The sequence below is a fragment of the Thamnophis elegans genome, chromosome 4 (genome assembly GCF_009769535.1).
Source record: "Thamnophis elegans isolate rThaEle1 chromosome 4, rThaEle1.pri, whole genome shotgun sequence".
Lineage (NCBI taxonomy): Eukaryota > Metazoa > Chordata > Lepidosauria > Squamata > Colubridae > Thamnophis > Thamnophis elegans.
Window position 1 is genome coordinate 14,953,700 of NC_045544.1, and position 25,171 is coordinate 14,978,870.

General features: G+C 41.8%; 1 protein-coding gene across 4 annotated transcripts in view; it reads right to left on the minus strand.

The window, feature by feature from the left end:
- Positions 1-25,171, minus strand: part of FILIP1 (filamin A interacting protein 1) — a 100,079-nt gene that overhangs the window by 10,905 nt on the left and 64,003 nt on the right. For all 4 annotated transcript variants that reach the window (XM_032215920.1, XM_032215925.1, XM_032215922.1 and 1 more), the window contains exon 5: positions 7,102-9,892. In XM_032215920.1, the coding sequence (XP_032071811.1) occupies positions 7,102-9,892 (2,791 nt within the window). The remainder of the gene's footprint in view (positions 1-7,101; positions 9,893-25,171) is intronic.

Consider the following 25,171-nt stretch of genomic DNA (forward strand, 5'->3'; position numbering starts at 1 on the left):
TCCTACATTGAAATTAACATTTTAAACATACCACACGTAATGGAACGCTGGGAAATATGAGGAGATATTAACCCACTGAGGTAAGCCAGGTCAAGAAACAGAAATCCCCAAAACTACTAGAACTCTACTTTTGTGGGGTACAATAACAGAATCGTGAAAGACTGAAAAGGGTTTTCCTCTGCCTCTTCTTATACCAAAGAGAATCAAGACAAGGTCATCTTGAGTTTCTTTCTCAGCCTGTCTTCTCTTCCAGGTTAATGTTTATTTATCTCTTGCATTCTTTCCTCAAGGAGATCTCCATCTCCATTCAAGGAGGGAAGTTAAACCAATACAAAAAACACGGCGTCAGGATTTTAAAATAATATTGATTCCTGGACTAAAGCAGCATTTAGAGTGAATTTTCCCAACCTGATATCCTTCTGACATAATGGGATTATAATTCCCAGAATTCCCTGCTGTTTGTTTGTTTGTTTGTTTATTGCATATATACGCCACCCTTCTCCCAAAGGAATCAGGGAGGCGTAAAACATTAAAAACAAAAACCCATATTACAAAAGTTAAAAAGGAAATTAATGTGACCAAAACAGCTTTGGTAGCTCATCTGTAAATTGCCAGATTAGCGAGTTACTTAAATGCCTTTTCCCAAAACTTTGGTATTCCTATTATGATCAAACTCTTTTTAGAACATCCAAAATCCTGAGTAAAAAAACTCAGATTTTTTTTTCATCAGAGTTCATCTAAGCTGCAGACATACATATCTATTGTATAACCACTTTATCTGAGGAAGTTTGTCCTAAAAAAACAGAAGCCTGGTGAAATGTAGATCAGAACCTGATGAAGTGTAGATCAGTTAATACTAGGGATCATAGCTTCTACCAAGGGTGCTAAATTTCCCAGGAAACCTGGGGGGAAGAAAGAAAAAAACTCACTGGAGGAAGCAATGTCCTTAAAGCTGATAGCGTCCATTCATTAGAAGTGTTGGTGGCACCATTACATCTACACAGCACATTCATTTTATCCAAAAAGAGTTTGTTGCAATTTGCAAACTTGTTAAGAAGGCAAATATAATCTTAATCGTATTTACATTGACAGTATCTGATTCACTGTAAAGTAATCATCATTAATTAGTCTTGTATTCTCCAAGTATCAATATTCCAAACAACTACATTTGCGTACAGGCATTGTTGAAAATGACCAGAGGTGCAGCTCAAATCACCTAGTGAGAAGAATAACAGAGTTGGAGAGGACCTTGGAGGTCTTCTAAACCAACCCCCTTGCTTAAGCAGAAGACCCTACAGATTTCAGACAAATGGGTGTCCAATCTCTTCTTAAAAATCACCAGTGATGGAGCACCCACAACCTCTGGAAACAAGTGGTTCCACTGGTTGCTCTAAAGTGGACATGATTTTGAGAACCACCAGTTAAGTTTTGGTAAAGAAATTAATTGGTTGTTTCAGAGACTGAGCATAAAGTATTTGTTTGAACTTCGTAGCAACTTTTCATCTTCTACATTCCAGCCTAGAAAAGTTAATTAGTAGAAAGAATAAAACTGCCTTTACAAACTTTCAAGCATCATGAAATACCCAGAACTCAATACAATACAATAGGAGAGTTGGAAGGGACCTTGGAGGTATTCTAGTCCTGCCTAGGCAGGAAACCCTACACCATTTCAGACAAATGGCTATCCAACATCTTCTTAAAGACTTCCAGTGTTGGGGCATTCACAACTTCTGGAGGCAAGCTGTTCCACTGATTAATTGTTCTAACTGTCATGAAATTTCTCCTTAGTTCTAAGTTGCTTCTCTCCTTGATTAGTTTCCACCCATTGCTTCTTGTTCTACCCTCAGGTGCCTTGGAGAATAGTTTGACTCCCTCTTCTTTGTGGCAACCCCTGAGATATTGGAACACTGCTATTAAGTCTCCCCCAGTCCTTCTCTTCATTAAACTAGACATACCCAGTTCCTGCAACCGTTCTTCATATGTTTTAGTCTCCAGTCCCCTAATCATCTTTGTTGCTCTTCTCTGCACTCTTTCTAGAGTTCTCTTCCACATCTTTTCTACATCGTGGTGACCAAAACTGAATGCTGTATTCCAATTGTGGCCTTACCAAGGCATTATAAAGTGGTATTAACACTTCACGTGATCTTGATTCTATCCCTCTGTTTATGCAGCCTAGAACTGTGTTGGCTTTTTTGGCAGCTGCTGCACACTGCTGGCTCATATTTAAATGGTTGTCCACTAGGACTCCAAGATCCCTTTCACAGTTACTACTGTTGAGCAAGGTACCACCTATACTGTACCTGTCCATTTCGTTTTTGTTGCCTAAATGTAGAACCTTACTCTTTTCACCATTGAATTTCATTTTGTTAAGATAGTGCCCAATGTTCAAGTTTGTCAAGATCCTTCTTATATTCTAATATACTCATATTGAAATATTTAAGATAATAACAATCCTCACAAGAACAATAATAACCGGCTACATTTTTTCTACTGCATGAAGTTAATTCCATATGGAAACTAGCTTGCCTGTTTCATTAACCTGAACCTCATTTGTCAGATATCTGAATGGTTATTCGCAGAGGCAAGATTAGAGAGAGAGAGAGAGAGAGAGAGAGAGAGAGAGAGAGAGAGAGAGAGAAAGACAGAGAGGAAGAGAGAGAAAGAGAGAGAGAGAGAAAGAGAGAGAAAGAGAAAGAAAGAAAGAAAGAAAGAAAGAAAGAAAGAAAGAAAGAAAGAAAGAAAGAAAGAAAGAAAGCAGAAGTTCAAAACTTCTTAGCCAGCCCTCCAATCAAAATTCCAGACAAAAAAAAGGGAAGCTTTGCTGATGCTAATTAGTGATCTAGAGCAAAATATCCTAAAAAGCACTTGCAGAATCTTTCTGGCAGCTTAATCATTAATAGCCACAGTTCAGCAACTTCTATGCCTGAGCACTCCAGCTGGCCAAGATCAAAGACTGCTGTTTCTGGTCTACTGGCAAGACATGCTGGGAGGGTGTAAGAGCAGTAAGAGGATAGGGTTGGGGAACTCGGGTTTGGGAATGTCAGCTATGTAGGTTCATTACTCCGAGCTTAGTCTACTTCAGAGCATTGCTGGGAGGCTAAAACACCATTCTTGGCTTCATTCCCTCCTAATGCCTAACCTTCCAGCGTTCCAGGAAAAAAGGGGCATTGGGATGATACCAGTATATGTGAAATTACGCTCCGTAGGGCAGGGCAGGGCTGGCAGCCCTTCAGCCATGGGTTACCGGTAGTTCCCAGCCTCCCCAGGAAAGAGGAGAATCCGGTCATTGCTACTAAACCATTACTGAGGAAAGAGTCCAACATCCCACTTCCAAATAATGGGAATTAATCAAAAGGCCTGATTTCCTTTCCAATTCTTTCTCTACCACAGCTCAAAGGCAGAGAGGGCTCTTGTCTGTACTGAGTGCTCATGAAAAAGAGTTGGTGGGAAGAACAACAAACTTCCCACTTTGTACGCATCTTCTGCTGTCAGGTCTCCAATGTGAGATCCGAGAGCAAAGGAGACATTCTACCCAGGATGCAACAGAAGCAACATGGGAAGAAAAGGAAGGAAAGCGTGTTTTCTCTCTTTCTCTCTCTCTCTCTCTCTCACACACACACATACACACACACATAGCTGAACAGTCTTGTTTCCCACCTCCCTGCAAGGATAAGAAATGGGGTAGAGGTGGTACCTCTTAGCTTATAAGGTTGCCTCTTGTGGCCCAGCAGGAGCCATTGAAGTTGCCACCAGACTCCGACAGCGAGGGGTCCTATGAGTCAGCCCTGGAGGATGTGGAGGACCCTGGACACGGTTCCGACTGCGAGCAGGGCACAGAGAGACTGGTTGGCTACCAGGTGGCGCCTGAGCGTTGGACCAGTGGGGAGGAGACAAGGGAGAGTGATCCAGAAACCAGCAGTGAGTTGTTCCTGGATGCACCCCATCGAAGAGCTACTCGCGTCAAGAACAATTACACAATTACAGGAGGTAATTGCGCTTAGCTGGTGATCATTAGGCTCCTCTCCAGACTATAAAAAAGACTGCTTGTGACATGCCCCTCTTGCAGAAGTCAATGCATTGACTAAAGAGAACGTAACTAACTTGGCAGGCTGGATTGCTGCCAAGGTCCTCATCTGTTTGTTTGCTTGGCTTTCAGCCACCAAGATTTTGGCTTCTTGCTATTAAAAGTACATTCTAGTTAAGCTTGTCTCGGCTTTCGTTACTGGACGGAGGAGGGGGTCAGAACAGTTGCCTATGTGTGGTGGCAGGAGAGGGCAGCTTCACCTGCAGGCTGCCAGGAGAGGAACTGTAGGTCTGCATCAGCAGCCCTTCAGGAAGTCTTTTTATACCTGTATATTATACCTGAGTATATACACACCTGTGAAGATGCAACTGCAGCAAAGATGGGACAGCTGTATGAGGAGAGTGCCACTTCGCCTGCCAGTTCCTCTCCCAAACCTCCCCACAGCGCAGTGTACAGTGAACACACAAGGGCCACATCAGCCACCTACTAGGACAGTGAAGATGTGTGTCAAAGTGACAGGTCTATCTGTCTACTTGGAGACCACTGCACATCTCACAGAACATGTTAGAGCTGATTTATGGTGGCACCATTCTAGACTCATATTTACTAGACTATGAGTTCTTATTCTTGCCTACATACTTAGATTTCACTATATTATTTTAGTGTAGGAAAGAGAATGCAAAGACAAGTGGAACGTACGGAGGAGAGATCTTATTTTACTTGAGGTTTGTGTTAATTAGCAATAGCAATAGCAGTTAGACTTATATACCGCTTCATAGGGCTTTCAGCCCTCTCTAAGCGGTTTACAGACTCAGCATATTGCCCCCACAGTCTGGGTCCTCATTTCACCCACCTCAGAAGGATGGAAGGCTGAGTCAACCCTGAGCCAGTGAGATTAGAACCGCTGAACTGCAGATAACAGTCAGCTGAAGTGGCCTGCAGTACTGCACCCTAACCACTGCGCCACCTTGGCTCTTATCCAACAGAATCCCAAGATTGCAATCTAATAATAGTTACCTGAAAACAAGATTGCAATCGTGCTGTTTTAAGAGTAACGAAACCACAACTGAATCATCCTTATTAAACACAATGGGATTTCCATGCTGGGCTAAGCAGCATTTAGTTCCCATGTCATATATTTTCATGAGAAAAGAAAATCCTGATTCAGTTGCGCCCTTTTGAAAAATACAAACCTATAAAATGATACAGAGGACAATTTAAAATCTGGAGAATAAGAAAAGGGAGGGAAACAGGTTGGACATCTGTTCTGATCCCGACCTTGTCCGTTCAAAAACGAAAGCGAAACAGAATGTTCAAAGGAATGTTTTTTTTTTTTTATCAGTCCCGGCTCTTGCTGGCTGCGAGCCCAAAATAAACAAGATAATTAGCTTGGCAAAAAGTCCTAATAGCTCTGGCAGAAAGTCACACCAAAATGCAAACCCGGCTTCTCTTATCTCAAAACCACTTATCCAAGTTGGCCTCTCTTAGTTAGTAAACACGAACAAGCCAATCACTAGAACAGGAACGGAACGTTGACTTCTGCCACCAGGGCGTGGCACCATCAGTCTTTTATCCACAGGAGGAGATCCTAACGAGCCACAGCTGCTCGTTATCATCTCCTGTGAGTCCTCAATTGTTCCTTACATTGGTCAGCCCTTCTCCTGCGTGCATCCCGAAACAACTCACAGGAGGTTTCTGTGTCAGCCTCTCTCACTGATCCAAGGCTCAGTCATTATCTGGGGACCAACTCGTCTCTCTGAGCCCTGCTCGGAGTCAGAACCCTGTCCAGGGCCTTCCGCCTCCTCCAGGCCTGACTCATAGGGCCCCTCGCTGTCAGAGTCTGATAACAACTCCAAAGGCTCCTGCTGAGCCACAACAAGACGTCTATCTATCTTAGAGACACATCTCCCTCATAATTCAAAGACACAATGAGAAAAATATTTTAAAGAATATTTGTATAAAGAATAAAGGCTTGAATAACAACTTGTATTCAACAGCAAATTTTTAAATGAGATAACTTTGAGTTTTGAATACTCAAGGAATTATTTAAAATCGCAGATGTTCCCTTTCTCCTTCCCTTCTATTTAGTAGTGGAAGGAAAGGCCGATGGTCTCTTTTCACCATAACTTGCAGGAAAGTTGTAGGAAGATGGATGGAGATAAAATATAAGGATTTTAAAACAATTACATTAAAAAAATAATCCCACTCCTACCCTTACAATTCTCCCTGGTTTAAAAACAGCCCCCAACCACTATTTGGGAATTAATTAAGGAGCATTTTTTTGGATTTGGGAAGTTATGAGTTAAGGATAGGAAAGTAATGTCTTCAAGAGACCCATTTCTATGATTAAGGTAAAGGTAAAGGTTTAGCATATATGTGCTAGTCATATATGTGCTAGTCATTCTCAACTCTAGGGGGCAGTGCTCATCTCCCTTCCAAAGCCAAAGAGCCAGGACTGTCCAAAGACATTCTCCGTGGTCATGTGCTAGTCATTCTCAACTCTAGGGGGTGGTGCTCATCTCCCTTCCAAAGCCAAAGAGCCAGGACTGTCCAAAGACATTCTCCGTGGTCATGTGGCTGGCATGACTGAATGCCGAAGGCGCACAGAACGCTGTTACCTTCCCACCAAAGGTGGTCCCTATTTTTCTACTTGCATTTTTACATGCTTTCAAACTGCTAGGTTGGCAGAAACTGGGACAAGTAACCGGAGCTCACTCCATTGCGCGGTACTAGGGATTCAAACCACCAAACTGCTGACCTTTCTGATAGACAAGCTCAGCATCTTAGCCACTGAGCCACAGCGTCCCTCTTTCTATGATTAAAACATCCCAAAAAGAGGGATAAAATCAATTTCCAAACCAATGAGTTTTGGGCATTTGGAGACTTGGGATGTGTAACTTACAGGTGAGAATTTTGAATAATAAACCCAAACCTAATCAGGGGCCACAAATGAGGGGCTGGAAGAGAGTTGTTTGTGGTCCAAGAGCCCATGGACCACAAATTGACTCCAACTCTACTACCACTCTTCCCTACACTGTGCAGACACACAAATAAGCAAATGAGCCTGGAGCGCTTACCACTGACTGTGTTCCTCGTGTGGATGAAGTAGTAACTGGAGTAATAGTAATGGTGCTGGTCACTTTGCTTGCTCCAGATCTTGAGGATACATTATTCCTGGGGGACCGAAGGACAGTCCCGGTCAAATTCTCCTTTTCTGACATTACATTCATAGGCCTGACAGTAATTACAGGGCTCATTCCTTCTTGAGCAGCGCTAGCTGAGCGTTTAAACTGAGTCCCTAAGTGGATGTGGATTTTATTGTCCTCCGTTGTTATAATGTTTGCGTTTGGATTGTACTGTCGGACCGGAGTCGGGACAGTTTGTTTCTCTGGCGTCACTCTAAACACAGCTCTCCCCATGGTCATGTCCTGTGACTCAGGGGATACAGTAATTTCTGTGGGTGCTGCAGAGGTAGATAAGGTCATGATCTGAATTGGGGACATGGGCCTCTCCATGAACGGTGACATCTCACTCTCTACAGATTTCTCTCTGGAGAAAGTGGTTAGAGTCACTGGTGACATTGCTCTCTCTGGACCCATTGAGCTCTCACCACTTTTCCCTTTTTGGGACATGACATTAGGAGAAGGAATTATGGTGATCCTGGGTTTCTGATTTCCTAGGGTAGGGATAACAGTGGTACTTGAGAAGAAATCTTCGGCTGTTGGGCTAGTGATTTCCAAAGTGGCTGTACTGTTTTCGTGATCTGGTGTCACCCGAATATGAAGAGGCTGCCCTTGCTTTGGAGAAAGAACCACTTCCCCAGGACGCTCAGGGCTGGTTTGAATCCTGGCTCCTCTGTCTTGAGTTGGCTGACAACCGTTGTCTCTTTTTTTCATCCAAGGAATCCAAGATTTTCTCATGGTCAGCTCATTTGCAGCTGGGGGATACCGGTTAAGAACCGACGACCTGTCACTGGGCTTCTTGAGCCCAACCTGCCGAAGGTTGCTCATGATGTGGTTCTCCTCCTGAAAGGATTTCCTAATGAACACAGCAGGTGTTTCTTCCTCTGCCGTTTCACCATTCATCATATCGGTTTGTACCCCAGTCGATGTCACGGGTACATCAACCATCCTTCTGCCATTCGTGCTGGGCCTCAGGACGCGACTGTAGCGCTTAGACAACTCGAGCTCTTTTGTCACATTCAGCACCTCCTGTCCCATGGCTTGGTTTTTCCTTTCTTCTTCCAGAAACCTTTGCTGGAGGACTGAATAATCTACTTGGAGCTGGGAAAGCTGGTCTTCTTTGTTCATCAGCTCGTGGATTTTTTCTTTAAGAGCCAGGACTTCTGCTGTCAAGTCCCTGCATTTAGTTTCTTCCACCCGGAACCTTTGCCTCAGCTCAGCTTCTTGACTCACCGCCTCTCCCTTCTCTATTGCTTTATTTTTAGCAATCTGGAGCTTCATTTCTTCCAGCTGTTGGGAAAGAAGATTAGCTTTGTCCTGCTCGGTCCTAAATTTTTGCTCCAGCTGATCGTATTCATCCTCGGTTTTCATCAGATCTCCCTCAACCACCTCTAACTGCTTGAGACGGTTTTTCAGTTTTTCTATTTCAACTGTTAGTTCTTTGATCTTGTTATCTTCTGGTCCTTTTCTAACTCGACCTCTGGCAATTTCTCTTTCCACCTCCTCTATACCATCCATTCTTTTCTTTAATAGATCCACCGTACAGCTCAGCTGCAGTGACTTCCCTTCTTCACCTTTTAACTTGTTGATTAACTCGTCCTTTTCTTTAGTCAGATTGGACACTTCTTCCTCCATTTCAGATTTCAGCTTCAAAAATTTTTTACTTTCCTCAATTAGCTTTTCGGTCACTTCCATCACTTTGCTTTGCTCCACTTTAAAGTTCCTATTCAGGCATTCCATTTTCCTCTCTTCCTGCTTTATTTTATCCGCCATGTTTTTCCTTTCATCCACCAGCATGACGGTAAACGACTTCAGCTTCGTCAGGTCGTCTTTTAGGATCAATTCTGCCTTTTCCAGCTTGGTTTCTGAAACCTCCAAGTCTTTTATCCGAATCTTCACTACTTCCAACTCATTGATCAGGTCTTTAGTTAAACTCTTTTCCTTCTCCAAGTTCAAACGCAGCTGGGTGCATTCCGATTTGCTTCTGCTGAAAGCTTCTTCCAGCTTCTCAAGATCTGACATCCTCTTCTGCAGTTTCTCGACTTCAAGCCTCAGTTCCTTACTCTGGTGTTCCTCCTCTTGCAATTTCTTTTTCAACTCTTTACACTGAGATTCTGTTTTGGTGATCTCCTCATCTTTGCCTTCCATTTCAAGCACACGCTTGCGAAGGTTTTCCACCTCAGCCATTAAGCTGGAATTCCCACATTCCCCTTTGGCTATCTTGTCTCTCAACTCCTGAAGTTCCTCTTCAGTCTTTTGAAGGCCTTTATTGGTTTCTTCCAGCTCCTCAATTTTGTTGGATAAGCCCGCTAGCTTAAGCCTGAGCTGCTTATTGTGTGACTCTTGATTAGCAAATTTAGCAGTCATCTCCTCATGCTCTTGAGAATAGGAGGCTGTCTTGTACTCAAGCTCAGCCTCCAGCTTTATTAATTTCTGCCCATCTTCTTTCGCTTTGGAATTTAAGACCTTAAACTTGTCGTCTTCTTCTCTCAATTTCTGGGTGAGATTTTGTATTTTCTGGGTTTGCTGATCGAGTTGCTCAATGTGCAGCTGCCGTTCGTCCACCAGCATAAGTGCAAATGACTTGAGCTTAACAAGTTCTTCTCTTAGCTTATTGAGGCGCTTGGTGTGTTCTTTGTCCTTGCGAGCTTGGTAGTTTTTTTCCTGTTCAAGCAGCTTCTTTAATCTGGGAGAAGAAACAGAGAAAGGATGTGTTCAATGTTGTAAGGCCTTTTTAAAAAAAAAAATAACAACAACACTTATTTCGGCTCTCTTACAAACTACTTAAACAACAAGCTAACCCACAGAATGTTTGCTGGTTTTGGCTTAGAATAAAATGAGAATCCAGCCATCGTGGCTGCTTAGCTACAGTTTATACTCAGCATGCTATATGAAGCTAATCAATTCTGCAGTGGCTTTTCTCAAACCCCGCCTTTTTGTGAAGATTTTGCAGAAAACAGTTAAGGATTCAGTTACCGAGGGTCCTAGAAGCAACAGAAATTCTGAGCCCCTTTTCTGGATTCAGGCCTGGGCATGGAACAGCAATGGCTTAGGTTGCTCTAGTAGGAAATCCTTCTTGGGATCTCAAGAGAAAGGATGTGCTCCCCCTGGCCCTATCAGACTCCATACCATTGACTCTAGCAGGCATCCCAAAACTCTTCAGTTCATCAACCTCTTCATAAAGAGAGAGGTGGCGCAGTGGTTAGGGTGCAGTACTGCAGGCCACTTCAGCTGACTGCTATCTGCAGTTCAGCGGTTCTAATCTCACCAGCTCAAGGTTGACTCAGCCTTCCATCCTTCCGAGGTGGGTGAAATGAGGACCCAGACTGTGGGGGCGATATGCTGAGTCTGTAAACCGCTTAGAGAGGGCTGAAAGCCCTATGAAGCGGTATATAAGTCTAACTGCTATAAAGTTTCATACATTCACCCGAACCCTCAAGCATTATATGAAAATAATTTAAGAAATAGTACTTTCATTAAGGGTACCAAGAATGATCAGAAGATTTGCAAGAAATGCCATTTGCCAGCAAGGAAGAACTGAATGGGATCACAAAAATAGATAAAATAATAGTAAATGGAGAAGCCAAAGTGCTCGGGAACTTTTTAATTCAAACACCTGCCATACCAACAATTAGGTTTTAAGAATTGTTCATAAGAAAAACAAAATCTGGATAGCAGACGTCGCAGTACTTGGAGATAGCAGAAGAGAAGAGAAAGAATGGGAGAAAATCAAAATACAATGGCCTGCAAATAGAAGTAGAACAGTGTCAACCTCTGCTTTGCTGCTGCTTCGGCTGCCATTGAAACAGGGAGGGGGGGCATGGTATTTGGGAGGGGACTGCTAATAGTGCTGGAGGAAGATTCTGGAGTTTCTGCTGCCTGTCTTACTGCGCATGCGGAGGAGGTTTCCCACCAAGGCCAACGGCACCGACATTCCATCTTGGTGATGCCTTTCGACGTTATCTCGCACCTGACATTTGGGAGAATTATGATTGGACTGTAACTGGGATGCCAGGGGGTGGGGAATGGGTTATTCTATATATCATTTGCTTTCGCGCCTAAATAATCAGTCTTCGCTTTGCTACGCTTCTGATCATTTATAATTAGTAAAAGTACACTTGATTTCTATCAATGGAGTCTCGTGGTTTTCTTTCCTAATTATTCAATGGAGGAGTGCTGACAAACAGTGACAAAATAAAGCAAAATACCAACAAGTGATAGGCACTTTGGATGCAATCCCAAAACATCTGGAGCGCCACTTCAACACCATCAGCATTGACAAAATCATCATTAGACAATTGCAAAAAGCAGCTTTATTTGGAACAGCTTACATGGGACAATACCTTCAACAACATCCAACAACAACATCTGCCTATCCCAGGTCCTTGGGCAGACTCAATAAAAGGATAATTGCCAAATCCAGATTTAACATCTGGCTGACAGTGCAACCAACCATAACATTAAAAAGCAACAACAAGGAATAGTCTCATCAACCCTGAGGTTGATACCGACTGCTTTAGGGGAACCTTGGCTCGTGGTATCCTGAACCCTCTGTTAGGACTGGGTTCATAAGGTATTGTTTTGCAGTGGTTCCAGTTGTTACAATCAGTGCACATGGAGAGGAACCGCTGTAAATTTCCACATGGCTCAGTCTTCTTCCTTTATGTTCTGAAATATTTACATGCCACACTGCAGGAGATCATGTTTTTGGCTCAGGATGAGGTAACTGTTCCGCTAATGATTCTCAGAATTGTTCTTCATGACTGCATGAATGTGCATTCTTCCAACCCCTAAGTCATCAGAAAAATATCTTGGCATAAAAGTTTTCTGGTATAAGCTCCTTGCTGTCCCTCAGTTCTACCTATTAGCTGGAGGTTTTGGGGGGACAGAGGTTTATCAATCTTTTAGATATCTGCAGGTGGGATGACTATTCTTCTTAGAATTTGGGCTAGAAGGGTAAAAGTAGTAGAAGCCTTGTCACTTTCCCCATCATTCCTAACAGAGGTGGGCTGCAGCCGGTTTGACCTGGTTCGGCCAAACCGGTAGTGGCAAAGCGTTGCGCGCACATACGAGCACGAGTGAACCAGTAGTAAATTGGTTAGCAACCCACCACTGATTCCTAATCAATATCAGTTTCCCAATATTCCTCATCAATAGGTGATCCAAGGAATGCAATGCCAGGAGTGTGTGGTCACAGTTTGGAATGCTCAGAGATACGCCATGAAGTATGGAAAATTACATCAGATTAGGCAAACTGGCATTATCGGTGCACCTCGGTTCGCCCACATAACACCTATCCTCCGCGAGCTGCGCTGGCTACCTGTTGATCTCCAGGTGCGCTTCAAGGTGCTACTTACCACCCATAAAGCCCTTCATGGTAGTGGATCTGGGTACTTGAGAGACCGCCTCCTGCCAATTACCTCCTCGCGACCTATCAGATCTCACAGATTGGGCCTCCTCCGAGTTCCATCTGCCAGTCAGTGTCGACTGGCAACTACGCGGAGGAGAGCCTTTTCAGTAGTAGCTCCGACCCTTTGGAACAATCTCCCCGTGGAGATTCGTACCCTCACCACCCTCCAGACCTTCCGCACAGCCCTCAAGATCTGGCTATCCCGTCAGGCCTGGGGTTAAAGATTATAATCCGTCCCCGCCCGAATGATGAATGTTGCTCTATTTTTTTCAATTATGTATTGTTCTATACGTCATTGTATGTATCCCCTCCTACATAAGTTGTAAGCCGCCCTGAGTCCCCTCAGGGAAAAGGGCGGCCTATAAATAAACTTATACTATACTATACTATACTATTATGTACCTCCAGAGGTGGGTTCCTACCAGTTCGCACCTATTCGGTAGAACCGGTTCGTCAAATCTACCGAACCGGTTAGAAGAGGTTCCACCAGTGGACCCGGAAAGCAGGCCACACCTACAGAAGAGGTTCCAAATTTTTTTGGCACCCACCACTGTGTACCTCCCTCCCAAACTAATACAACAGTACAAAGCATGGCCACAAATGACCTCCTGTTGGTAGAAGCAGTAGAAAAAGCTGATATACTAATTTGAAACAGAACCAGAAATACAGTTCTTTCTGAGTTTAAAGAAACCATCCACCCACCCATCCATGAGCTGTTGGTGCAGAGGTTAAAATGTGGTATTGCAGGCAAACTCTGCCCACAGAGTTCGACCCCGGTGGGCTCCAGGTTGACTCAGCCTTCCATTCCTTCCAAGGTCACTAAACTGAGGACCCAGATTGTTGGTGGCAATATGCTGACATTACAAATGGGCCAGAAAGTGCTGTAAAGCACTATAGAGCAGTATATAAGTCTAAATACTATTGCTATTGCTACCATTCATCCATCCACTCATGAATATACATAAGAGACCTAACAGGTTTTTTTTTTGAAGAGCACTGAATATATGTTTAATATCAGGTCTAATGATCTCCTAGAACAGTGGTTCCCAAACTTGGCAACTTTAAGACTTGTGGACTCCAGCAGAGCTGGCTGGAGAATTCTGGGAATTGAAGTCCACAAGTGTTAAAGTTGCCAAGTTTGGGAACCACTGTCCTAGAAAACTAAGATACATAGCAATAGAATATAATTCTTTATTGGCCAAGTGTGATTGGACACACAAGGAATTTGTCTTTGGTGCAGGCTATATAATTCTGATAAGTAGTTAAAAGCCAATAAAAAAAATAAAGATGGAAAAGAAGATTGAACCGAGAAACTCTGATGATGATAGCCAACAAGACTGACATAAAAATGAAACAAAAGAGAAACAACATGAAGAAAAATCAAAACAAGATGAAGACCTCCAAAGACCCTTTCAACTCCGCTATTATTAGACTTTAAGAACAGTGGAATGTTTGTTTACAGAGATGTGTAAGCTGAACCAATCAAAGTACCGTATTTCTTTTAAAAGAGAATATACTGTTAGGAATATAATCTAACGGTTGGGTTGGCAATATATAAATCATATAACAATGTTGTACCTATTTCTTTAAATCATACTGTAAAATGTGATTGGTTGCTGTTTTCCTCAATCGGCCATAAGAGGGAGCCAGAATGACTGATAGCTCTCTGTTTTGTTAGATGCTGGGCTGATCTGATCTGAGTGCCGTGAGCTATTGTAAGTTTTGCGACTGCTAGCAAACTTTGAGTACTGAATTGATTATATGATACTGGACTATGTTATTTGGATTATCCCTTAACTGAAAGACGTTGATGACTGACTGTCTTATCCGTGTATGACTTGGACTGTTTGATGGACTCTGATACCTCTATATTCCACAAAAATAAAAGCCTATTTAAATTGCAGTGTCTCTGTATGCTGGTTTGTGTGTTCTCCAACACAACTCTCACAACGCTTCTCTGAACGTACTCGCTCTCCCAACGGGGAGCTTACCTAACATATACTACATTGCAAATTGTTAATTTTTTGCTTCTCTTAGTCACTTAAGATGAAATCTTGTCCGTAAACTGTTGCTCAATATAAGTCATTGTATGCCTGTCAATATTGGTTGCTGAGGAACAGCAACAGAAAAAGACAATTGCCTTCCTGTCCTGGTGTCAATTTGTGGGATCATCTCCTAAAAGATACTGGATGAGACCAGTCTTCCATGTGAGCCAACACAGTCTTTTTGAAGTTAGTCAGGTGCAATTGCGCTGGGCCAAATTCTTGCGGTCCTTGATAATAATCTTGTATCTCTTCAAAGGCTTTTCGGTGATCTGACTTTGCCTCTTCCATTGTTTTCTCACCGACTTCCCTCAGTCTTTCAAGAACAGTTGTTTTTTTCCCTAATCCATCATCCACTCATAACACATGCCTGAAGTATGAGTGTTTCTGTTTGAAGGGTGCGGTTATTTATACGGTCCAGGACTAACTGGTTCATCTTGCAGTTTCTGGCAACGTCTGCAGCTATTTGCACCTCTCTAATTCAAAGGCATCTCTCTCTCTTCCTCCCCCACCCCCCTCATTTCTTTTCAGGTCTTTCACAACCATGTATTACCACTAAAAAATACTGCTGTTTGAACTATTTTGTTCTTGAACCAAAATAAAAGGACATTTAAGCTCGTCACTAAGTTTTCCATAGGATTAATCCTTTTCACTTCTCCGATATACTATCCATCTTTGATATTCTCGAGTCCAAGGCAGAAAACATTTTTATCATTTTCATTTTTCTCATGTTTTATGTTTCTGCTTGACATTTCTTTTGTTGGGTTAAAACAGGGAGTCCTCAACCTATAACCATTCATTCAGCAACCAAAGTTACAACTGAACTGAATCGGTCCTTGCACTTACAACACTAGGTACATCCTCATGGTCATGTGATCAAAATTCAGGCTTTTGGCAATCACCAGGTAGTTATGATGGTGGCAACATCTTGGGGGGGGGTGGCCACATGATCACCATTTGTGACTTTCGCAGCTGGCTTCCGACAAGCAAAGACAAGAGAGGAAGCTGGATTTGCTTAACAATCTTGTGATTAACTTAACAACTACAGTGATTAACAACCGCCTTGCTTAGCAATGGAAATTCCAGTCCCAAATTTGAGGACTAACTTTATTAACCATTAATCCAGATCATTACTCTCCATTTTTACTTTCATAATTACATTATTTAATTATTTTTAACTCAGTTAACGAAGACCTTTCTCAATTAATCCTTCCCAACGATACAGAACTGTCCGGTTAAATCAAATGCTATCATTTTATGTAGAAAAGTGTATTCCTGTGTGGCTCCAAGGCAGCTGAAAGCTCAGATAAGGGAACTTATTAAAAAAACTGAGTAGAAGCGAATATGTTTTCAGTCCTTATTGGACTAAAAGACTAGGTCACAGACCAGATAGAGCCAGGGATGTCAAACTGGCAGCCTGCAGGCCCGATGGGGCACATGCAGGCCACGCCCAGCCCAGCTTCGCGAAGGGGAAAAACATCACAAAATATCACATGATGGCAATATGATGCCACAAGTTTGATACCCGTGCAATAAGTCATGTGAGAGACATTTCTGGTCCGTCACCAAAGCAAATATATTCCCTCCTCCATGTTCCAGAATGAATTGAGGGAAAGCATGCCAAGATCCATTTTCCTCACAATCTGTGTACAAATGCATCTAAAAGTCAAAAAATGTGAAAACCTTCTCACCCTTTTCTTCAGTCAAGCACACTGTTGCTTTTAGCAATAGCAATAGCAGTTAGACTTATATACCGCTTCATAGGGCTTTCAGCCCTCTCTAAGCGGTTTACAGAGTCAGCATATCGCCCCCACAGTCTGGGTCCTCATTTCACCCACCTCGGAAGGATGGAAGGCGGAGTCAACCTTGAGCCGGTGAGATTTGAACCGCCGAACTGCAGATAGCAGTCAGCTGAAGTGGCCTGCAGTACTGCACTCTAACCACTGCGCCACCTCGGCTCTTTTGCAGATTAATTAACTGAAGGATAATTCTCTATATCAGAGATGGGGAACGATGGCCCCTTTATGCCTTATGGATTTCAATTCCCAGAATTCCTGAGCTAGCCAGGAATTCTGAGAGTTGAAGTCCATGAGGCATAAAGGGGCCATCGTTCCCCATCCCATCTAATGGATGGAAATGGAAGTTAGCTATCCAGAGGCTTGCTGGCTAAGACTTTCATAACACATCCCCATAACCTTCTGTCCCCTGGAACAAGCGTGCAGCTTTATAGCTAGGAAAAGTGTTTGTTAGCACTTTTAATTACCCCAGTGTTCAAGTTGCATACAATCATTCTTTCTCAAGGTTGCCTAAAGATAATAGAAGGAATAAAGCTAATCTGAATTTCAGCATCTGGAAACATATTGGAAGATAAGAACATGAGCAGTGCCCTGGTGGATCGGACTCCAGGCCCACTTAGTCCCGCACTTCTCACAGCGCTAGTCTTAATTCTAGTCTTCCTAGCAGGTAAATCATCTGCACAAGGAATTTCTACAAATCTCAACGTCTCAAAGATGTCCTTCGGAGGCAGTCACACAGATGGCTCACAGAACAAAAGTAAAAAGAAACTAGACTTATCGCAGTAGGAAAATCAGCATCACACTCGGGGTTTTTACCAATTTTCACTGATTACTTAACGCTATAATTGCACAATTAGTACAGCTTGCTCAGAAGACGAACTACTTTAAGAATGTTTTGAAGTTACTATCTGAAAAGTAAAATATTAATTCAAAACTTTGGAATGTGTGTATTACAGACGGTTTTCAGCATGCAAAGGGGAAAGGAGCAACATTAAAATTCTTTCTCTGAGGGACAAGGAAAAGGTTCAGGACTCGAGGCAATAAGGAAATATTTGCAAAATCTATTAGGCCTCCAAGTGCCCTTAATGAGCAGTTTGCACAATGTCCTGACATAGTTTGGAAAAGCAGAGATATCATAGATTTCTTTGCATCTTTTGGAGGCAGTTCTGAAAAACAAAATCTGCAGAGAACAGAAGCCGTGGATCAGTAAAGAATCAGGCCATATTTTTTTCATTGATTTTTCCCCCCCATTTCAATATGGAATGTTCAGTTGGAAGCTGACATCCAATTCAGCATTTCTTTAGTTCATTGACTCTCTCAAATCAAGCATATTATTTTAGTTGTTTAAAAAGAAGAAAGCTTTAGCCAGAAATCTGAACACAACCCTAAAGTATGACATTCATTTTAGTGTTTAAATAATTATACTTGTGGGACAGAACCGATTATCAGGGTTATAAATCTTCTGAATAAATTCAGTGCCATCAGCACGTATCCGAGTGTTAAAGTTAGAACATTATAAAGTTTCGGTCAAGTTCCCCGGCTTGAACGATTTTTACTGCTGTTTAGAGCAGCAAGTATTTTCTGATCAAGCTATTCCGAAATTGGAATTTACACAGCATTCTTTGTGTCCCTTTTTCCATAAACCTTTTAAACATTTCCACAAAGAAACAAGATGTTTAATTAACTACTTTGAGCAAGGTGAAAAAAGATGGGGGGAAAGAAGGGAGAAAAACTATCTGTTGTTCTGGATTGAACTATTTGGTTCTTGGTGCTCAGAGAGCATCACCAGACCAATACAGTAAAAAAAAAAATATGTACCGGTATTTTTAGAGTGACTTTAAGTATACACAGATTAATCTTCCTTCGTTAGGTTAAAGGCAGTATATACATGGATGGATAGAAGTGTTCCTAGTTATTGCTCATTTGGCCTTGAACAGATAATCAGCGGTGGGATTCACTTACCTTCCCTACCAATTTGCAAATGTGAGCTCGCACGTGCCCCATCTGCGCACCCGCCTTTTGCACATGCACAGTGCTCGCGCATTACGTCGGGGCGGGTGGGTGGAGCCTTCTGCAGCCAATGCTACCAGTTCGCCCGAACCAGAGAGAACCGGCTGAATACCATCTCTGAACAGATTCAGACCTTTTGAGCTTCAGCAAAATTATTATAGCCTTCCATGAGTCTTTACATAATGCCCCAAAATCTGTCTGAAGAGGAGGAAAAATGTGTGTGTGTGTAAAATAAAACATGCATATTAATACTCTTTCAGGCCAGTAGAATTAGAAGCATTTAAAGTGACATTAAAGGAGGAGTTCGGTTACTCAGAAATATTCCCTACAACAGTGTTTCTCAACCTTGGCAACTTGAAGATGTCCGGACTTCAACTCCCAGAATTCCCCAGCCAGCATTCGCTGGCTGGGGAATTCTGGGAGTTGAAGTCCAGACATCTTCAAGTTGCTAAGGTTGAGAAACACTGCCCTACAAGATAGCAAAGTAGTTCTGCTGAGTTCCTCGGAGGCATCCACCAGATAAGGTCTTCAAAACAGAAAGTGCTTAGTTGAAACATTTCAACTCTTCAGTTGCATGACAAGAATTGATCAGTATTACAAAGTTTGGGTCAGGTCAGCAAAAGGCTGCAGACCCCAAGAAAAACTCCCCCCCACACACACAGCAGTCAGTCAGTGTGAAACCGAAGCCTTCATTCTCAATTCACGCATCTGCATTTTGCAAAGAAAGCGTCCTCCCAGAGATGACGCTGCAAGATCTCTTCCTGATCTTCGCCACCGGTTCAGAAGAGAAAAAAGACTTGAGGTTTTTCGGAACTGAAGAAGCTGCTCGGATGAGAAGCGAGACGTCTTCAAAGACAAAACCAGAAAGTCCAGTTGGGCGGTGGGGGGGGGGGGAGGAGGAAGCACCTTTGGGACTTGAGGGTTTTTTAAAAAGCTGTTTCGCGCCACCCTCTTTCACAAGCATCTATCCCGTCCTTCCGCCTGCAAAGTGCGAGGACCTCCAGCTGATTCTCCCTACCAAGCAATCCCATTCACACACACACACACATGCCTGCACAAAACCTCAAGGCGCACCGGCAGGGACTAACATTGAAGGAAAACGAGCACGCAACTCAACCCCAGCACTGTGCAGCTTTCTTACCTTTCTCTCTCTCTTTTTTTTTGCCCTTCTATTCGCCTTCCCTTGCAAGAGAGTCGGCTGGCGCCCTGGCCCTGCTCTCCAGGGAATTAGCCATCACATTCCAGCCATGTCATCGGAACAATGAAAGGTGAATGTTGTGCAAAACAGCCTGGGACCACTTACTGGTGATGTCATCCCCTCCCTTATAACCGCTCATTATTGTGCAGATTTAACTTTGGGCAGCGGGGATGATGGTGGGGGTGGAGCCTCTCTACTTGGGGAAGCAAGGGAGAATGTTGGCTAACAGAGGGGGAAGCACCAGATAAAGTGTATTTCTCCCACTCTCCCCGCAACTTTCCTTCCAAACTCATTGAATTCCAGCCAGTTCTACTTAACTTGCCTTTAAGCAGCGTTGGGCTCCCCTTTCAGAATCAACAAAAAGTGGAATCATGCAAACATGAAACAAACCATTATCCTGTCTGTAAAGGTTCCTAAGTGCAGCACAAGGCAGAACGGAACTTGAATAATTAACCCACACTTATGAATAAGAAAAAAAACCCCTCGTTTATAATAGATAATGCTTTTCTAAAAGCTATCATGATAACTCTGTATGGATGATCCACGCCTTGAGAATAAAATCAGATTATAACCCAGGGATAAAAGTAGAATGAAAAGTAGTTTTCATTCCTTTTTGGCATTTGATAACTGGGAAATTGAGGGGGGAGGTAGTCAATCAGTGTCACTGCTTTGTGTTAGGATAATGTTAGGGTTAGGATTGGGTTTATTTAGTTTTCCCAATATTTATTATAACTTCTAAGATCTGGGAAGATGACAGCACCAGCTGACCTGTTCTCTAAAAGATCAGCAAACCTAATTAGTATTTGGATAGGAGACCATGAAGAAATCCCAGGGTACATTATTTGGTACATCGAATGGAGTACTTGAAAAAGACCTCCCAGAAAAAGCAGTGGCATTCTGTGGCTGAAAAGATTTACAAAAATTTGTCCACGGTCACCAGGAATCGTGCTATATATAAATTCCTAAAGTACCTAAATTCCAAAGCAAAGACTGGTGTTATTTTTCAAGCTCAGAACAGTTGACCTGTGGGCATGCTCCTGCAACAGAAGAAAAACTAGCCAAACCTTAGGATTTGTTACTTAAAAATGTACATTCTGCAAAGAGCACATCCAACTATTCCTAAATAGGCCATTAAGGACTTTCCTGATTAAGCTGACCTTTGAACACAGATGAGAGTTCGCCATAATTATGATCCTTTGACAAAAACTTGCAATAAGTCTACCTAGCTAACAATGGATATGAAAGAATTCCAATTCCTCTGAACTAATGGGTTGAGGTTCTCTACGCAACACCCCCTTAAAATTTCATCATACAGATATATTGGTTATCTTCCTAATATTTATTTATTGCTTCTTATGAAGTGTCTATCAACGTGTCCTTTTTTAGGGACCAAAAAGAATTCAGGCTTTTTATAAAACATAGCACCATACAATAAAGAAGCACAACCTTTCAGAGTTGATCCCGTTTCGTTCTTCTTCCATCAAGCAAAGTAATTTGCCTAAGTCACGAGTTTCAAACTCGATCGCGTCTCGTGATGTATCGAGATATATTTTTTTTTGCCTTTGCGGAGCTGGAGTGGGAGTGGCCAGCTAATGATGCGGCTCACAGGCCGCCAGTTTGACACCCCTGGTCTAAGTGATAGAGAATGCTCGTAACAAAATTAAATGATTTTTTTTCAAGATAATACTGTCTCATCTCAAATTTGGAACAGAGATTAGCTAAAATCCATTTTTTTTAAAAAAAATCCTAGCTCCACAAATGGCTCTATGAAGGGGTGTCAAACTGGCGCGCCCCCCCCCCCTGGGCCAGAAGCATCTCACTCAGGCCATGTTCACCCCAGCTCCATGAAGAGGAAAAAACATCATGAAATGTCATGTGACAGCAACAAGCTGTGAGTTTTGACATCCATGCTCTACAGTTTAAGATAATTGAAACTTTATTTTGAGGCTGAATGTAAATATCCGTAGCTTTTGTTGAGGCTGCAGTCGTCAATTTTGTAGCCCATTCTGATTGTCATCTTCTCAAATTGAAAAGAAAATCTATGTATTACAAGAACTCTTATTGTGTATCTGTTTGTACCTAAAATCTGCTAACTTAAATACATTTTTTAGAAAAATCAAGGGACCCAATACTGCTGTGGCATTGAAATTTCCACGATGTTCCAACCAGATTTATTTGCAAAGTTGTGGCCATCGCAGCATTCCCATGGTCATATGACTGATTTCCAATGTTCTCTGCCAGCTTTTCACAAGAAAAATCATTGGGGAATCTGGCAAAGAAGTTGGAAGTAACAGAATGAATAAGGGTATAAGCAAAAAAATTGGTGGGATTCTCCCACTACTTTTTTTTGCCTATACCCTTATTCATTCTGCTTATCTGTTTAGGTAAGCAAATATTGCCTTTTCATTGAAGTCCTTTGCTACTACAGTTGTTTTTCAATCACTTGGGTGTAGCATTGGGATAAAAGATATGTGATCAGCCAGAAATTTAATATTTATTCTGATCGCACCAGACTGTACTACATTTCTCTCAAAGAATAACCCAATGGGTAATAGGATTGTATAATATGAAGGTAAAGGTTCCCCTCACACATATGTGCTAGTCGTTCCAGACTTTAGGGGGCGGTACTCATCTCTGTTTCAAAGCCGAAGAGCCAGCACTATCCGAAGACATCTCCGTGGTCATGTGACTGGCATGACTAAATGCCGAAGGCGCACAGAACCTTCCCACCAAGGTGGTTCCTATTTTTCTACTTGCATTTTTAGGTGCTTTTGAACTGCTAGGTTGGCAGAAGCTGGGTAAATATTTGAGTGAATCCTGCATTTTTCGGATCCTGTCAAAAAACCTGACACTTATCCAAGGACTTTCTATAGCAACAAAATTGCAGCAAAGGAATGCTTTAATTGCTGAAATTTATCCCCGTTTTTTTTACTGTGCCAATAAAACATACTGTAATACAATTTCCCATTAGAACTACACCTACTCACAAACTTTAATTTTTGATAGGGATATTGGGAGTTGTAGTTCCTCAATCCGCATCTCCAGATTACCCAATTTACTTAATTAGGGCAGTAAAGCCGCTTGGCCTCCCCTTCAATTTAAGACATTCACATACCTGTTTCTTCAGATCATCATTTCAAATACTTATTAAGTCAGCAGAAGTACTTCCATAAACCACCGACCTACAATTTCCAGCATCCTGCATTTTCCTAGGCTGGCTAGAAATCTTGGCACTTGGAGTTCAATAATACCTAATAGGCCTTACGATGCAGATCCTTGTTAAAACGTCAAGATCAAGAGCTTTATGTTTAATCTTACTGGTCTATTTTTTAGATATGCAAAAACATGGGCCAAGATGTATGACCTGTGCCTCTTACAAGGAAGTAGCAACTTTAATTTCTCTGTGCTTTTTATATGCCTCATTATAGGCAGGCAGGCAGGCAGGCAGCTGATGAAGCTATCTCTCTCTATGACAACTGCTTAATTGTTTTTTGTGATTATTAAGCTACTGTTAAAGCTACAGGAATTGGGGTTTTTTCCTTAGAAAGCCTGCTGTTAAAGCGTTGCTTGCATATATTTCATAAGTTGGAAATATATTCACTGGATTCCAACCTTACAAGTACACCTATGATAAAAATGATCCCAGCTTTAAAGTTAAACTCTCAGGTTGAGCTCAACTCAGGGTGACTCCATATTGTTACTGATTATCATTGTGATCTTTTTGTAGGATGTTTGTTTAAATTTTCCCATTTAGTCTACAGCCCTAAGTTGCTGTATGTCTTCAAGTCTGACCTTCCTTAGTTTTCTTTCACAACTGAGAGAGTGTAAAATGCTGCCAGTTATTGGACGATTTCCCATTGCTTTGGCATATTTATTTATGTATTGTAGGAAATTAGCACCCAACCCTCTCCTAGAAAAATGAAATACCCTGGGAAATATTGAAAAGGCAGAATATTATATTTCCCTGGATCAGAAAGGAAGAAATGTTTTAGGCAGGAAACAGACTCACTCTTAATAGCCTGCACCTTTTTCAATCGGCCATTGAAGTTTACTAGCTAGTTTACTCTACATAACAAAGATAGGATTACCCTTCTACAGAAACTCACCACATGTCATCTGGGAACTCAACCAAACTTGGACTCAAAACACAGCTTAGAGAGTTGCCCCTGCATGGCCCCCTAGGAGTCTGACAAACAATGAGAATACATTTCTTATACAGGAACAGGAAACAGAGGTGGGGCTGAACAGAGAGTATAAAACCAGGAATTATTTATTTAAACTTTGCCAATAAATATTTTGAAGCTAGGTATTGGCCAAATCCCAAAACCACAGTATGTTGACTTTGATATATGAATCCAGATTATCAACTTCACAATAAGCTGTTTTGAGACTGTGATTTGGTTACCTGTGGCTTTCTTCCCTGTCTAATAATAGATGAGATTGCAGTTATTCGGTTGTTATTGCTCTTGCTGTGTTGACATATTGTTCTAAACCATGGCTTGATTTACGGTTAGTGTAATAAACCATAGTGGCAAAATTAATGTACTAGACTAAGCTATAAGTGACAGTCTATAGACCCCAATCACTACCTGTGGTTAACATCACACTAGGCTAAACCAAAAGACACATTACGGCTTAGAATCATGTTTCTTGAATAAATCACACTTCATTGAGCTCACATAACCTATTGAACTTGATCCACCCTTACACTAAAGAAATGACTAAGCATGGTCTAGGAGCCTGTTTTAAAGATGACCTCAGGTTACAGCCATAATCCTATAGGTACTTACTTTACAATAAAATACACTGATCTCAGCAACACTTATTCCTGAGGAGATGTGTAGAAGGTTATATTACATCAGTGGTGGGAACTGATGGCTTTTTATGTATGACTTGTGGGCTTCAGTTCCCAGAATTCCTGGGCCAGCCAGCCACAAGTCATAAAGGGGCCATAATTCCCCACTACATGAAGAATTATTTGGGGATTTTTACTTGGCAGCTTCTAAAAGTTTACTAGTTAAATCATGTTAAAACTCCTTGCAAATGCTTTCTTTACAGAGCAAACAGTGTTGATCCAAATTAATACAAACTTTTACTATAGTTGAATGAAGACATCAAAATTCACATAATATCTACCTTGCTTCCCTGACTCTTCTTTTGGATGTTTTGGAATTAAAGGGGAAAAATAAATAAGCAAAAAAAGAGAGAACTTTAAATCTTAAACCAGAATAGATAAAAAGACTATATCAAACATTCTTTTCTTGAAGATCAACCCTGATTTGGTGAGTCATTTTTAAAAAATTTCTAGTGAAAGCCCCAGAAAAACCATAGGTCCTTTTTAAAAAAATTTCAAAATTGTAAAGACTGGGCTAGATAACAGCAGAGGGGAAAAAAATGTAGTAAACATGAACCATTTATCAATCAGCTAGATTTTTGCAACCTACAGAGCAAACTTCTAGAAAGATGCAACCACTGTTGTATTAATCTAAATATCTATCTAAATATCTAA